This window comes from Oncorhynchus mykiss, chromosome 16 (assembly GCF_057628025.1).
Source record: "Oncorhynchus mykiss isolate SJ-2025 chromosome 16, ASM5762802v1, whole genome shotgun sequence".
NCBI classification, from domain to species: Eukaryota; Metazoa; Chordata; class Actinopteri; order Salmoniformes; family Salmonidae; genus Oncorhynchus; species Oncorhynchus mykiss.
The window spans coordinates 58184734-58202500 of record NC_143037.1 but is presented as its reverse complement, the minus strand read 5'-3'; the positions used below and the strand labels follow the sequence as shown (position 1 = coordinate 58202500).

Sequence of the window (17767 nt, the reverse complement as noted above, 5' to 3'; positions counted from 1 at the left end):
TAGAATTGCAGTTGTGGGTGATTGTCTGGGTGGAGCAGACTGGGAGGCTGGTATTCTGACCTGGGCTGGAGCAGACTGGGAGGCTGGTAGGTTAACCTGGGCTGGAGCAGACTGGGAGGCTGGTATTCTGACCTGGGCTGGAGCAGACTGGGAGGCTGGTAGGTTGACCTGGGCTGGAGCAGACTGGGAGGCTGGTAGGTTAACCTGGGCTGGAGCAGACTGGGAGGCTGGTAGGTTGACCTGGGCTGGAGCAGACTGGGAGGCTGGTAGGTTAACCTGGGCTGGAGCAGACTGGGAGGCTGGTATTCTGACCTGGGCTGGAGCAGACTGGGAGGCTGGTAGGTTGACCTGGGCTGGAGCAGACTGGTAGGCTGGTGCAGTGTCATCCGGCTGTGTAGTGGAGGCCATGCTGGTCTCAGGTTTTGCTTGTGTTGTACCAAGCTGGTGGACATGTTCTCTAGATGCAGAGGACACAATGACTCTCTGCCGGTTGAGGGTGTCAATGTACCTCTCTTTTTGTTCGAGCTCCTTTCTTGTTGTGCTCAGATGGTCTCTGAGGTCATCATTTGTCTGACTCAGCTTGTCCATTCTGCTTTCTAATTTAGCTATGGATGCTCTGCTCTCCTCCCTGAACTGTTTCATCTCTTCTTTGAGTTTCTGGACAGTGTCCTCCTCTTGAAGCTTGTTCTCTCTGAGTTCTATGACCTCTGCTTCGACTAGAGAGAGGGTGTTGTGGAAACGTTGCATAGCAGGTGTTCTTATTGAAATTGTCATGTCCTTGACTCTGTCTGCTGCAGGTGAGGTAGGTAAAGGGACGTTGAGGGCTTCCTGCTGGGTCACAGAGACCATTGGGGTCTGCTTTTCTCCATCTCCCTCCTTGACTTTTTCCTCATTTTCTGAGATGATGTCAGCGTCTTCTTTTAGGGTAGCAAACCTATTCTCAAAAGCCTGGAGGCTTGAATCATTGCCTTGTATCAATACAGTTCCATTATTATATAAGTTTACTGTTTGATATGTGTTGCTCTGGTCAGCTTCTTCAAAAATGCTGATCTGACATCCTTGGCTGATGCCCCTCTTTTTTGAGAAAGGGAAATGGTTGCAAATAACCTTTTTCCATATGTTCCCTCGATTGGTATTAAAAATTAAATTTGCTCTTGTTTTGTAACTGGTAAGATCTGCAAACAGGCATTCATGGTTCTGTCCCATCAACAAACCTTTGAAACTTTTCTTAGCTTTCTCTGTTTGGATGTCTGGTGGGTAAACAATTTCCATAGCAACGCTGGTGATGTTGGCTACAATGTTGCAATAGAAGTGCTGTTTCTTGTATAATGCTCTCTTGTTTCTCTCTTGTTTCTTCAGAGGACTGTTTCACTTTGTTATCCTTTTTTCTTTTCCTTTTTTCTTCTGTCCTTATTTTGTCTTCCTTTCTTCTGTTAACTAGATATTTTTTTGTTATTCTTTGTAAGCTAGCTAGCTTCTTCCAGGAGAGTCCTTAGCAACTGCTTAGCAACATGTAAACAATTCAGCTAACAATTCAGCTAGCTAAGATAACTGTATAATTTTATAAAAAATAGTTACTTTTTCGAAATCCTGTCTTTTTGGTTTGTTGCTTGTATTGTCTTCTATTGAGTCTTGCAGTTTTCTTTTGATTTTTTCGATGTACTTCACTCTAAAAAACCATTTAAATCTCAATATATACAGGAGCTCATTTTTCAGCAGCTGCTCAATTTGGAACTCCGGAACTCTCTCTCTCTCTCTCTCTCTCTCTCTCTCTCTCTCTCTCGCTCTCTCTCTTCCCCAGTACAGTTTAAACCTGTTCTCTCTCTCTCTCTCTTCCCCAGTACAGTTTAAACCTGTTCTCTCTCTTTTCCCCAGTACAGTTTAAACCTGTTGGCTCAACCATTACTTCCTGCTTACTGCACAATGAACCAATTTGTTGTTTTTATTTATGCACTGTGTCCCCTATATTGTAAATTATGGCCGCCATTGCAAATATATATATGTTGTTTAATGATAATGTAGATGTATGCCCCAGGAAGACCCGAATCGCTCACCACACCCCCACCTTCGCTAATTCTGCCACCGCTGCTGAAAGAAAATCTGAGGGAAACACTGTTATTATTCACATCTGTGATGTCCAATGGCCCCCTCTGTCTTTTTTTCTCACCCTCTCTTTCCCTCCCTCCCCACAGGAAACAGTAGAATATGCCTTCCTGATCATCTTTACGATAGAGACCTTTCTGAAGATCATAGCGTATGGTTTAGTCATGCATCAGAACTCCTACGTAAGGAATGGCTGGAACATGCTAGATTTTGTCATTGTCATAGTAGGGTAAGTACCACATTCCTCACACACATGCATGTACTCACACACACACACACACTCAGGTGCGTACACACACACACACACGCGCATGCATGTACACACATGACTATGTCAGATCCTGCTGATGCCCAAGGCCCAAAATAAAGCCCAGTCTGGTGGACTGAATGAGCACTGAACACTGAAAGGTTACAAAAATTTTAACATAAACACAAGTATGTTGTAAGATGTTATGTAATGAAAAACACTGTAGAACACACAAACACACAGCAACATATTCAGAGGGAAAACACACATGCAACAATTCACCCTCCCTGTGTATCAGTCACTATTTGATCAAGAAGGATCATCGGCTTAAGTCTCTTCACCACATCCAGTAACAACAAGAGGCTCTGGCAATCACACACACACACACACACACACACACACGCACACACACACACACACACACACACACACACACACACACACACACACACACACACACACACACACACACACACACACACACACACACATACACACACACACACACACACACACACACACACACACACACGGTAGTACCTCTGTGAATGACCTGAGATCCTGTTGTCTGTCACATGGTTTTAGGATTTGGGTTCTGGTCAGGAGGAAGTCACACACTCGCTTCTGATTTTAAAAAAGGAAATGGGAAAAAAAATACTTAGTGTAGCCTACTACATAATGCTGGATCCCATGATACAGTACCAGTCAAAAGTTTGGGCACACCTACTCATTCAAGGGTTTTTCTTTATTTTTACTATTTTCTACACCGTAGAATATAAGTGAAGACATCAAAACTATGAAATAACACACATGGAATCTTGTACTAACCAAAAAATGTTTGAACAAATCAAAGCACCCCCACATCATCACACCTCCTCCTCCATGCTTCATGGTGGAAACCACACATGCAGAGATCATTTGTTCGCCTACTCTGCGTCTCACAAAGACACAGCGGTTGGAACCAAAAATCTCAAATTTGGATCAGACCAAAGGACAGATTTCCACTGGTCTAATGTCCATTGCTCGTGTTTCTTGGCCCAAGCAAGTCTCTTCTTCTTATTGGTGTCCTTTGGTAGTGATTTCTTTGAAGCATTTGACCATGAAGGACTGATTCACAGTCTCCTCTGAACAGTTGATGTTGAGATGTGTCTGTTATTTGTATTCTGTGAAGCATTTTCTGAGGCTGGTAGCTCTAATGAACTTATCCTCTGCAGCAAATGTAACTCTGGGTCTTACTTTCCTGTGGAGGTCCTCATGAGAGCCAGTTTCATCATATTGCTTGATGGTTTTTGCGACTGCACTTGAAGAAACTTTCATATTTCTTTACATTTTCTACATTGACTGACTTTCATTTCTTAAAGTAATGATGGACTGTCGTTTCTCTTTGCTTATTTGAGCTGTTCTTGCCATAATATGGACTTGGTCTTTTACCAAATAGGGCTATTTTCTGTATACCACCCCTACCTTGTCACAACACAACTGATTGGCTCAAACGCATTAAGAAGGAAAGAAATGTACTTTTAACAAGGCACAGCTATTAATTGAAATGCATTCCATGTGACTACCTCATGAAGCTGGTTGAGAAAATGCCAAGAGTGTACAAAGCTGTCATCAAGGCAAAGGGTGGCTACTTTAAAGAATCTCAAATATAAAATAGATTTTGATTTGTTAAACACCTTTTTGGTCACTACATGATTCCATGTGTTATTTCATAGTTTTGATGTCTTCACTATTATTGTACAATGTAGAAAATAATACAAATAAAGAAAAACCCTTGAATGAGTAGGTTGTCCAATTTTTGGACTGGTACTGTATATCTGGGAAGAGCTGAGCGTTCCTTGAAGGGTATTCTTCTCGTTATTTTCTCTTGTTTCAGTGGCTTTCTGTAATGGTAGTTGATATCATTTGAATTATATTTTCCTACACTCATTATTGACAGAAATATATAATTATATTGAGGGGTGTGTTGGCAGACAGACTCTGGGGTGTGTTAATCAGGGGAAACACACACACACACACAGAGAGAGACCTTGTGTGGTGGTCAGGGTGACGTTTATATCCTGCACAGCTTCCTCGTGGAGCTCCAGTGTAAACTGAGGACGAGGTGTGAAACACTGAATGTAAACATAGAGAGATAAAGGGGGATTAAACAACACGTTTCACTGCACCTGTTTGGTGTATGTGACAATAAACCACACACACCCATACACACTACAGTAGATGGCCCAGAAAATACCATTAAGATACATCAATGCACTGTCACCTGATTCTCAGACAGCCCTATGACTCAGAGCTGTATGTTACAATGATGTCATCAATTTCTCTGTGTGTCTGACCTTTGTGATATTTCTCTCTCTCTCTCTCGTTCTCTCTCTCTCTCTCTCTCTCGTTCTCTCTCTTTCTTTCTCTCTCTCTTTGTCTCTCTCTCTTTCTCTCTCTCTCTCTCGTTCTCTCTCTCTCTCTTTCTATCTCTCTCTCTTTATCTCTTTATCTCTCTCTCTCTTTCTCTCTCTCTCTCTCTCTCTCTTTATATCTCTCTCTCGTTCTCTCTCTCTCTCTCTCTCTTTCTCTCTCTCTCTCTTTCTCTCTCTTTATCTCTCTCTCTCTCTTTATCTCTCTATCTCATTCTCTCTCTCTCTCTTTCTCTCTCTCTCTCTCTCTCTCTCTCTCTCTTTATCTCTCTCTTTCTCTCTCTCTCTCTCTCTTTCTCTCTCTCTCTCTCTCTCTCTCTCTTTATCTCTCTCTTTCTCTCTCTCTCTCTCTCTCTCTCTCTCTCTCTCTCTTTATCTCTCTCTTTCTCTCTCTCTCTCTCTCTTTCTCTCTCTCTCTCTCTCTTTCTCTCTCTCTCTCTCTTTATCTCTCTCTCTCTCTCTCTCTCTCTCTCTCTCTTTCTCTCTCTCTCTCTCTCTTTATCTCTCCTTCCCCTCTCTCCTCCCTCACAGGTTGTTCAGTGTAGTTCTGGAGGTGATAACCAAAGAGGGTGATGCGGGGGCTCAGGGGGGTAAACCAGGAGGCTTTGACGTCAAGGCCCTCCGAGCATTCCGTGTGCTCCGCCCCCTCCGTCTTGTCTCAGGAGTACCCAGTGAGTCGCCATTGTGCCAGAACATGTCTTCACTATGGAGATATGTTACCATGTTTATACCATATGAAGAGTTTATTTCCAAAATGCCAAACACCAATTTTTTTTTTTCATCTTTTTAAAATATTGCTTATGGGAACCTTCATGTGTGTGTAAAATATGACTATTCTCAGATAATTCATTCATAGATTTTAGATGTGTATGAAAATGTTTTTTGGGCGGACAAAATGCTATATATCCATTGTTTAGCTAGAATGGAATATTTGATTGTGATAATTGTTAGCTATCTTAAGATGAATGCACTTACTCAAAGTCACTCTGGATAAGAGCTTCTGCTAAATGACTAACATGTCAAATGTTTTACATACAGATCCCATATTAATGTATTGAATTATAATTACAAAAATAAAACATATATTGATGTCACAATTGTATAATTTGTACATTGCTTTATTAAAATGTGGTTATTTGTTACATTTGACTGTGTAAAACCTAGCAGTACTACTTACGTCACTGTGAGTGAGGTGGATATATAGCATTTTGGGAAAAATATGATTATTTGTCTCTCTGAAATGAAACCATCAAGTGAATGACTTAAAACAAATACATGTCATTGAACAACCCCGTTACATAATTAGAATGGTGTGTTTTTTCACTCTCTCTTTCATCATTTCTTTCAGCAATAAAAGCTCATTTACCTGCATTTCTGAAAATAAATATATACTGTAACATTTTAGAATTAAAATCTTCATATGTCTCTAGTTCAATTAGACATTTTCATTGATACCTGTGCACAGTCTGAAATCCATAGGCATAAACATCAATAAATAGTTTAGAATTAGGTTTGTTATGTCCGCATAGCATTATACTGTGTGTGTGTGTGTGTGTGTGTGTGTGTGTGTGTGTGTGTGTATCTGAGCCCTCTCTCTCTGTCTCTGTCAGGTTTACAGGTAGTGTTGAACGCCATCATTAAAGCCATGGTTCCTCTGCTCCACATCGCTCTGCTAGTCCTCTTCGTCATCATCATCTATGCCATCATCGGCCTGGAACTCTTCATCGGCAAGATGCACGCCACTTGCTACCTGGTGGGCACCGGTAAGGACCTGCGTCCGTAATCTGTCCATCTCAGTCCTCCTCTGTCTGTCACAAGTTAAACTCTTTCCATATTTTGATGCACGTCAGCTCTACATAAAAAGACAGACAAAAGTTATGCTGCATTTAGATGATGGATGCAAAAAAAAGTTGTACCAGTCGGAATAGCGGGACAAGAAAGCAAGGAAGATGGTGCCGGAAAAAGCAAGCCTGCACAATGGTGTGTGTTGCTATAGTGATTTCAGTAAACAATCAGTGCAAATCAACATCCGGTAGAAAACAATGCTATGGCAGACGGCAAAAGTTTCAATATTTTAACTCTGGCGGCAGTCCTGTCTACCGTGGTGGCTGAAGGCATTCACCGCCAGCCCTCAGCGGCATTTAGGTCGTTCTCTCATTGAAACCAATGGCATCCTGTCTACCGTGGTGGCTGAAGGCATTCACCGCCAGCCCTCAGCGGCATTTAGGTCGTTCTCTCATTGAAACCAATGGCATCCTGTCTACCGTGGTGGCTGAAGGCATTCACCGCCAGCCCTCAGCGGCATCTGGGTCGTTCTCTCATTGAAACCAATGGCATCCTGTCTACCGTGGTGGCTGAAGGCATTCACCGCCAGCCCTCAGCGGCATCTGGGTTGTTCTCTCATTGAAACCAATGGCATCCTGTCTTACGTGGTGGCTGAAGGCATTCACCGCCAGCCCCCAGCGGCATCTATGTCGTTCTCTCATTGAAACCAATGGCATCCTGTTTGCCGTCTACCTCGTGCATCTAAACGCAGCATTACTGATAACCAATACTGTAGAAAAACACTAGGCTCAATCCTTTTGTGACTGATATGAATCATCTGTCTGTACAAACCCCAAGACTTCAGTCACTCACTAGTTGAAATCGGCTTTGATTCAATATTTAATCTGCTGACAATCATGACCCTTATTCTAGCACTCAGTCCCTGAATATGAATGAATATGAATGAATATTACTTCCAGTCAATCAGGGGGATCTATATGAAACATGTATATGAAAGCTAGATGACATTGTTTCATTTCTCAGCTACAATAATCTGGTTTAATAGTGGGGAGTTGATGGACAACATGTGTATTGCTCTTTATCTTTGTTACTTGCTTGTTTACATCCCTGTGGTAGTTTAGAAGCAGCAATACAGGGCAGTTCAGGGCAGGGTAGACCCAGATCTCTGCTAGCTGTAATCCGGGGCTCTATGCTGATGTTTGCCCTTGAGAAAGGCACTTACCTGGGACTCCTTCTCATCATCATGCTATTAGAAGCGATTATGGATGAAAGGAGATGTAAGCCATGTCAGTTGAGCAGATGAAGTGGAACTGCAGGGGGTGAATTTATGAATGTAATGTGTGTGATTATGAATGTAATGTGTGTGATTATGAATGTAATGTGTGTGTGATTATGAATGTAATGTGTGTGTGATTATGAATGTAATGTGTGTGTGATTATGAATGTAATGTGTGTGTGATTATGAATGTAATGTGTGTGTGATTATGAATGTAATGTGTGTGATTATGAATGTAATGTGTGTGATTATGAATGTAATGTGTGTGTGATTATGAATGTAATGTGTGTGATTATGAATGTAATGTGTGTGATTATGAATGTAATGTGTGTGATTATGAATGTAATGTGTGTGTGATTATGAATGTAATGTGTGTGATTATGAATGTAATGTGTGTGTGATTATGAATGTAATGTGTGTGTGATTATGAATGTAATGTGTGTGTGATTATGAATGTAATGTGTGTGATTATGAATGTAATGTGTGTGATTATGAATGTAATGTGTGTGATTATGAATGTAATGTGTGTGATTATGAATGTAATGTGTGTGTGATTATGAATGTAATGTGTGTGTGATTATGAATGTAATGTGTGTGTGATTATGAATGTAATGTGTGTGATTATGAATGTAATGTGTGTGATTATGAATGTAATGTGTGTGATTATGAATGTAATGTGTGTGATTATGAATGTAATGTGTGTGTGATTATGAATGTAATGTGTGTGTGATTATGAATGTAATGTGTGTGATTATGAATGTAATGTGTGTGATTATGAATGTAATGTGTGTGTGATTATGAATGTAATGTGTGTGTGATTATGAATGTAATGTGTGTGATTATGAATGTAATGTGTGTGATTATGAATGTAATGTGTGTGTGATTATGAATGTAATGTGTGTGATTATGAATGTAATGTGTGTGTGATTATGAATGTAATGTGTGTGTGATTATGAATGTAATGTGTGTGTGATTATGAATGTAATGTGTGTGATTATGAATGTAATGTGTGTGATTATGAATGTAATTTGCATGCAACATCAGCAGGGAGTTAGGGACAGTGAGAAAGGTTGTGTGTGTGTGTGTGTGTGTGTGTGTGTGTGTGAGAGAGAGAGAAAAAAAATGCCTCTGATGTGCTAGTGTCCCATAAGAATAATGTGTTAAACACTGTACTGTACACTATACATGTATACATATAAAATGTGTATCTGTAAACAAGAGTATGTAAGCTAAACTAGACAAAATGGTTTGCTTTATAAAGGAATAAAAAGCCACACTTCTCTGTGCGTCCAAGTGTTTTTTCACACCTCTGACTGTATTTGATATTCTTGTTGCCCTCTGATGTTTTGTGTCATTGTTTACTAAGCTGGCATTCCATGCGGTGCGTTATTGTTGTCCATGTTTAGTAACTTCTAACTATTCTCCTTCCCTCTTTCTCCCATATCTCTCCCTTCCTCTCTCTCTTTCTATATCCCTGTAGGCATTCTGGCAGAGGAGGAGCCTGTTCCGTGTGCAATGTCAGGCCATGGGCGCCAATGCATGATGAATGGGACTGTGTGTAGAGAGGGATGGCATGGCCCCAACGGTGGCATCACCAACTTTGACAACTTCCTGTTTGCCATGCTTACTGTTTTCCAGTGTATCACCATGGAGGGCTGGACTGATGTTCTCTACTGGGTGAGGCTGCTGCTTCATGAACCACACCCAGCTAGCAACTAGTTAGCCATCTCTACTCACAGTAACACAGAGGTTTCAACAGGGTTAGTTTAGCGTCATCGCTAATACTGGATGAGCTCCAATCAAATCCAACCTTTAGAACCTATAACATGTCAGACTAGAGGTCTCCAACTTCTTGGACCCGTACCAAGATGAACCTGGGGCTTTCCCATTCGGAGCCGATATGCATGAATACATTTTTAAAATATAGAAACACGTTCCAAACGGACCCGAGGACAACTAGACTAGTATAGACCTAGTCGGATCCAGACCCAGGTCAAATCCGAGTGAGGGAAGCAGCAGAAAAGTGTTTAAGCTACTTTATTAACCAGAGTTGATAAAGTGTGAGGTAGAGAGAGGTGACGCTCTAGCAGGGGCTGTGCTGTGTGTAGGCTACTGTGAATGTGAGCGAGTGACACAGGGAGGAGGGAGGGAGAGACGACAGAGCAATCAACCAAGCCGGCTTGTGCTATAGTATACTAATAGCTGCCATAATCTAGGTTATTTTTCATTCAATATGATTACGTAGTACCTGTCTTGACTGTATTAAGTTGGGAGAAGCTAGTTACGCTAGCTAGCTAGGTAGCTAGGCTAATTGATGCTGCACTCGTCATCAGCTCCATTCAGAATATAAAGTAGCAGCCTACCTGTTCTCGGTTGTCGTAGCCTATCCTTTTTTCTCTCACTTTCTCTCTCTCTCACTTTCTCTCTCTCTCTCTCTCTCTCTCTCTCTCTCTCTCTCTCTCTCTGTCCCCTAACCCTGTCCCCTAACCCTACCGCTGTCCCTGAACCCTGAACCCTATCCCTGTCCCTGAACCATACCCCTGTCCCTGAACCTTATCCCCTAATCCTACCACTGTCTCTGAACTCTGAACCCTACCTGTGTCCCTGAACCCTATTCCTGTCCCTGAACCCTGAACCATGAACCATACCCCTGTCCCTGAACCGTACCCCTGTCTCTGAACCCTATTCCTGTCCCTGAACCCTGTCCTTGAACCCTGAACCATATACCTGTCCCTGAACCCTATTCATATTCCTGTCCCTGAACCATAACCCTGTCCCTGAACCATACCCCTGTCCCTGAACCCTACCCCTGAACCCTGAACCCTATTCCTGTCCCTGAACCCTACCCCTGAACCCTACCCCTGTCCCTGAACCCTACCCCTGAACCCTACCCCTGTCCCTGAACCCTACCCCTGAACCCTGAACCCTTTTCCTGTCCCTGAATCCTACCCCTGAACCATACCCCTGTCCCTGAACCTTACCCCTATCCCTGAACCATACCCCTGAACCCTAACCCTTCTCCTGTCCCTGAACCATACCCCTGAACCCTATTCCTGTCTCTGAACCCTACCCCTGAACCATACCCCTGTCCCTGAACCCTATTCCTGTCCCTGAACCCTACCCCTGTCCCTGAACCATACCCCTGAACCCTATTCCTGTCCCTGAACCCTGAACCATGAACCATACCCCTGTCCCTGAACCGTACCCCTGTCTCTGAACCCTATTCCTGTCCCTGAACCCTGTCCCTGAACCCTGAACCATATACCTGTCCCTGAACCCTATTCATATTCCTGTCCCTGAACCATAACCCTGTCCCTGAACCATACCCCTGTCCCTGAACCCTACCCCTGAACCCTGAACCCTATTCCTGTCCCTGAACCCTACCCCTGAACCCTACCCCTGTCCCTGAACCCTACCCCTGAACCCTACCCCTGTCCCTGAACCCTACCCCTGAACCCTGAACCCTTTTCCTGTCCCTGAATCCTACCCCTGAACCATACCCCTGTCCCTGAACCCTACCCCTGTCCCTGAACCATACCCCTGAACCCTAACCCTTCTCCTGTCCCTGAACCATACCCCTGAACCCTATTCCTGTCTCTGAACCCTACCCCTGAACCATACCCCTGTCCCTGAACCCTATTCCTGTCCCTGAACCCTACCCCTGTCCCTGAACCATACCCCTGAACCCTATTCCTGTCCCTGAACCATACCCCTGAACCCTATTCCTGTCCCTGAACCCTACCCCTGTCCCTGAACCCTATTCCTGTCCCTGAACCCTACCCCTGAACCCTACCCCTGTCCCTGAACCCTACCCCTGAACCATACCCCTGTCCCTGAACCCTACCCCTGAACCATACCCCTGTCCCTGAACCCTACCCCTGAACCATACCCCTGTCCCTGAACCCTATTCCTGCTCCATCTCTTCTTTCCTCTTCCTCTCTTGCTTTCTCTTCTCTTCTGACTGACTCTCCCTCCCGCTCTATCAGTACTGCCCTCTCTTCTTTTCGTTCATGTACCAGTTACCATGGTGATGCGATGCTAATGAAGCCATGGATGGGGTGAAGGTGACAATGCGAGTGGAGGAAAGATGCAGCCACTCAACAGACATGAAAGGGATGGAGTGGGAGCTGAACACAGAGGAGGAATGGAGAGATGATTGGCAGATATTTGACCTCCCCTCCCCTCTATCTATGGTCTGCTCACACATCTATACTCTCCTGTGTGTAGTGTCCTGAGAGACAGATTCTTTATAGCAGTGGTAGGAAATCTTTTCTGCGCTGTGGGTGCAGGATTTTGCTCCAGCCAACTGTAACACAACCTGATTCATAGTCTTCATCAACAAATGAGCTGTGTTACTGTTTTGGGTGAAGTAAAAGCCTGCACACACAGTTGTCTTAAAGAGAGAGTCACTGAAAAGAGGAAATAACACAACTTAGTGTATGTAAACTTCTGACCCACTGGAATTGTGATACAGTGAATTACAAGTGAAATAATCTGTCTGTAAACAATTGTTGGAAAAATTACTTGCACAAAGTAGATGTCTTAACCGACTTGCCAAAACTATAGTTTGTTAACAAGAAATGTGTGGAGTGGTTGAAAAACTAGTTTTAATGACTCCAACCTAAGTGTACGTAAACTTCCGACTTCAACTTTAGGTGGCTGATCTAGTTTTCCCCGGAACTTCACGATTGTCCTCTAAAGCTAACTGTGACTGTTTTTGTTGTTTCAGATGAATGATGCCATGGGCTTTGAGTTGCCCTGGGTTTACTTCGTCAGTCTGGTCATCTTCGGCTCCTTCTTCGTTCTCAACCTGGTTCTGGGAGTTTTAAGCGGGTAAGACATTAGAATCATCATTGTCCTATATACTGAACATATGCACACATACACACACACGAGAGTGCACACACAGAAATACACACATAGAGGGAACAGGTTTCTGAGGTTTTGTCTTTGTGTGTGTGTGTGTCCGTCCACAGAGAGTTTTCCAAGGAGAGAGAGAAGGCCAAGGCTCGTGGAGACTTCCAGAAGCTGAGAGAGAAGCAGCAGCTGGAGGAGGATCTGAAGGGCTACCTGGACTGGATCACTCAGGCCGAGGACATCGACCCTGAGAATGACGAGGAGGGGGACGAGGAGGGGAGAAAACGCATCCGTGAGTCCTCCTACCTCACCACCCCCTTCACATCTCATTCCCCTCTGTTCTCCTACCTCACCACCTCCTTCACATCTCATTCCCCTCTGTTCTCCTACCTCACCACCCCCTTCACATCTCATTCCCCTCTGTTCTCCTACCTCACCACCCCCTTCACATCTCATTCCCCTCTGTTCTCCTACCTCACCACCCCCTTCACATCTCATTCCCCTCTGTTCTCCTACCTCACCACCCCCTTCACATCTCATTCCCCTCTGTTCTCCTACCTCACCACCCCCTTCACATCTCATTCCCCTCTGTTCTCCTACCTCACCACCTCCTTCACATCTCATTCCCCTCTGTTCACCTACCTCACCACCCCCTTCACATCTCATTCCCCTCTGTTCTCCTACCTCACCACCCCCTTCACATCTCATTCCCCTCTGTTCTCCTACCTCACCACCCCCTTCACATCTCATTCCCCTCTGTTCTCCTACCTCACCACCCCCTTCACATCTCATTCCCCTCTGTTCTCCTACCTCACCACCTCCTTCACATCTCATTCCCCTCTGTTCTCCTACCTCACCACCTCCTTCACATCTCATTCCCCTCTGTTCACCTACCTCACCACCCCCTTCACATCTCATTCCCCTCTGTTCTCCTACCTCACCACCCCCTTCACATCTCATTCCCCTCTGTTCTCCTACCTCACCACCTCCTTCACATCTCATTCCCCTCTGTTCTCCTACCTCACCACCCCCTTCACATCTCATTCCCCTCTGTTCTCCTACCTCACCACCTCCTTCACATCTCATTCCCCTCTGTTCTCCTACCTCACCACCCCCTTCACATCTCATTCCCCTCTGTTCTACCTAGGTTTAGATGTTATTAGGATCCCTATTAGCCGACGCCAATGGCGACAGCTAGTCTTACTGGGGTCCGACACAAAGGAGAAGACATACCAAATTAAATATATTACAACTGACATACATTTAAAAGATTAACATGTATTGTGTGTGTTCGTCTATCACTTCCACATACATGTCAGTACATGCACACAACACGTAGGTCACATGGGGGAGAGGCGTTGTGCCGTGAGGTGTTGCTTTATTTGTTTTTTGAAACCAGGTTTGCGGTTCACTTGTGCTATATAAGATGGAAGGGAGTTCCATTCAATCATGGGTCTGTATAATACTGTATGTTTCCTTGAATTTGTTCTGAACCTGGGGACTGTGAAAAGACCCCTGGTGGCATGTCTGGTGGGGTAAGTGTGTGTCAGTGCTGTGTGTAAGTTCACTACAACAATTTGGAATTTCCAACACATTCGTGTTTCTTATAAAAACAACAAGTGATGCAGGACTTGCTTAATGGAGTGTGGTGTCAAAAAAAAAAAATCTCTTTCTCACCGGACAGACCTCTCCCCATCTTTACAACCAGACCTCTCCCCATCTTTACAACCAGACCTCTCCCCATCTTTACAACCATTGAATCTATATGTTTTGATCCTGACAGTTTACAATCTATGGTCAAACCAAGTAATTTAGCCCTCTCAACTTGTTCAACAGCCACACCATTCATTACCAGATACAGCTGAGGTCTAGAACTTGTACCAAATACAATGCTCTTAGTTTTAGAGACGTTCAGGACCAGTTCTTTACTGGCCACTAGGGCTGACACCATTTAGTCGACTGGTCGATTGTTTGGTCGATAGGCTGTTGGTCGACCGAGATTTCTTTAGTCGAGCAGTCAACATGTTCTTATTTTTTCATGGTGCACAAGACACCTGTCTGATTCTCAGTGGTCTAATCCACTGCGGAGGCCACGAGGATGGTACTTCACACTAAGATGTGATACTGAAACTGTATATGACTATATTATGTCAAAATAGTGGTGCAAATCTAATATTTTGAATATTATTTTATAACAAATGTGATTTCTCCTGCGTTGGATACAGTCACTGTCCACAGTTCTGAAACTTCATGTTCAGTGCGCCGTAGAATTGTCGCCTTTCCCTATGCATAATAGCAACGTTAAGCAGCATATTGGGATTGGCGAGCAATGTGGCGGAGGCTGCAGCGACGTTAGATGAGAACAGCCCTGGCCTTAGTTGTCTAACGAAAGTGAGAGAGAGAGGAAACCCCATCTTAATTAGGTCTATAATCAACAGCCTAACTGTTAAATGTACCTGGCTTTATAAATCATCCATATCTACAGAAATAAGACAGATCCTGCTACTGTTTGAGTGTTTGTTTAATATCCTACTGATTCTGTGAGCGCCAAGCCTCATGCAACGGAAAAATGTTGGATAAAGCAATTTCACAGATTCAGCTGCTTTTAATATTTGCTATGTTGTAATAAAGCCTTAAAAAAATTGTTACAACAGACTGGTATTACTTTTAATGTATTTAGTGTTGTTTACACGGTTCCAAACAGGCAGAAACAGGATGTCATCTAACAGCACCTGTTTGTCACAGATAATATACACGCAGCTCTCGCTCCTCCTATACATTCATTCTTTGAAATGCAATCAAGCATTTTAGTTGTTTTATTTTATTTTGAATTTACCCCTTTTTCTCCCCAATTTCGTGGTATCCAATTGTTAGTAGTTACTGTCTTGTCTCGTCGCTACAACTCCCGTACGGTTTCGGGAGAGACGAAGGTCCAAAGCCATGCATCCTCCGAAACACAACCCAACCAAGCCTCACTGCTTCTTAACACAGCGCACATCCAACCCAGAAGCCAGCCGCACCAATGTGTCGGAGGAAACACCGTGCACCTGGCGACCTGGTTAGCGTGCACTGCGCCCGGCCCGCCACAGGAGTCGCTAGCGCCCGATGAGACAAGGATATCCCTACCGGCCAACCCCTCCCTAACCCGGACGACGCTAGGCCAATTGTGTGTCGCCCCACGGAACCTCCCGGTCGCGGCCGGCTGCGACAGAGCCTATTAAATAAATATCTCTAAATCCAAAATTTGGCAGAGGTTGAAAAGCCATATCACATAAAGAAATTCAACAACAGGTTATGGTCAATAACATCAAAGCCTGCACTGAACTCTAACAGTACAGCTCCAACAACCTTCTTATATGTTCAACCAATCATCAGTCATTTGTGTCAGTGCAGTGCATGTTGAGTGCTCTTCTCCAAAAGCATACTGAAAGTCATGCTGAAAGTCTACTCTACCTTGTCACCAGCACCTGGCCAGCAGTGTGGTTCAGAGACAGAGACAGAGGTCTAGGTTTTAAACAGGTTGGAAATAAATCTGTTTTTGGAATGCAATAATGGGTGTTTGTTCCCTGTTGGTTCTACCACCTGTTCCTGTGATGTTATGTCACTGGATCATATTGCTATTGATCCCAGGACTTCCTGAGAAATTGTTATCATTCTGGGTAAACCAAATGAAAGTGAATGTCATGTCTGCTGCTTCAGCCGTAACACACACACACACACACACACACACACACATGATCTCGCACACACACACACACACACAGACGCACACACACAGGAATGATGATGATATGACTTCAATGGAAGAAAGAGACAGTAATCCAAATCCTCTTTATGTAAGCGTGTGCAGCATGATGCATGACGACACAGCGCTTCCTGTTGGGATGAGACATTTGCTATTGTAGGTACTCTATTTATACAGAAGTAAGTGGACAGCCCTTCAAATTTGTGGATCTGGCTATTTCAGCCACACGTGTTGCTGACAGGTGTATAAAATTGAGCACCCAGCCATTCAATCTCCATAGACAAACATTGGCAGTAGAATGGCCTTACTAAAGAGCTCAGTGACTTTCAACGTGGCACCTTCATAGGATGCCACCATTCCAACAAGTCAGTTCGTCAAATTTCTGCCCTGCTAGAGCTGCCCAAGTCAACTGTAAGTGCTGTTATTGTGAAGTGGAAATTATCTAGGAGCAACTACTGCTCGGTTGCAAAGTGATAGGCCACACAAACTCACAGAACGGGACCGCCGAGTGCTGAAGCTCGTAGAGTGTATAAATCCTCTGTCCTCGGTTGCAACACTCAATACCGAGTTCCAAACTGCCTCTGGAAGCAACGTCAGCACAATAACTGTTTGTCGGGAGCTTCATGAAATGGGTTTCCATGGCCGAGCAGCCACACACAAGCCTAAGATCACCATGCGCAATGCCAATGCTAGAGTGGTGTAAAGCTCACCTTCATTGGACTCCGGAGCAGTGGAAACATGTTCTCTGGAGTGATGAATCACGCTTCACCATCTGGCAGTCCGACGGACAAATCTGGGTTTGGCGGATACCAGGACAACACTACCTGCCCCAATGCATAGTGCCAACTGTAACGTTTGGTGGAGGAGGAATAATGGTCCTGGGCTGTTTTTCATGTTTCGAGCTAAGCCCCTTAGTTCCAGTGAAGGGAAATCTTAACGCTACATCTTACAATGACATTCTAGATGATTCTGTGCTTCCAACTTTATGGGAACATTTTGGGGAAGGCCCTTTACTGTTTCAGCATGTCAATGCCCCCGTGCACAAAGCGAGATCCAATCAGAAATGGTTTGTCGAGATTGGTGTGGAAGAACTTGACTGGCCTGCACAGAGCCCTGACCTAAACTCCATTGAACTCCTTTGGGAGGAATTGGAACGCCGACTGCAAGCCAGTCCTAATTGCCCAACCTCACTAACGCTCTTGTGGCTGAACGGAAGCAAGTCCCCGCAGCAATGTTCCAGCATCTAGTGGAAAGCCTTCGCAGAAGAGTTGAGGCTGTTATAGCAGCAAAGGTGGGACCAACTCCATATTAATGCCCATCATAGTGTATGTTGACTGACTGAC

General features: G+C 44.1%; 1 protein-coding gene across 1 annotated transcript in view; it reads left to right on the top strand.

The window, feature by feature from the left end:
- Positions 1–17767, top strand: part of LOC110491111 (voltage-dependent L-type calcium channel subunit alpha-1D-like) — a 119584-nt gene that overhangs the window by 55122 nt on the left and 46695 nt on the right. Inside the window, exons 4-9 of the mRNA XM_090203492.1 lie at positions 2193–2332; positions 5293–5432; positions 6372–6524; positions 9303–9499; positions 12552–12655; positions 12799–12971. Of these exons, the coding sequence (XP_090059618.1) occupies positions 2193–2332; positions 5293–5432; positions 6372–6524; positions 9303–9499; positions 12552–12655; positions 12799–12971 (907 nt within the window). The remainder of the gene's footprint in view (positions 1–2192; positions 2333–5292; positions 5433–6371; positions 6525–9302; positions 9500–12551; positions 12656–12798; positions 12972–17767) is intronic.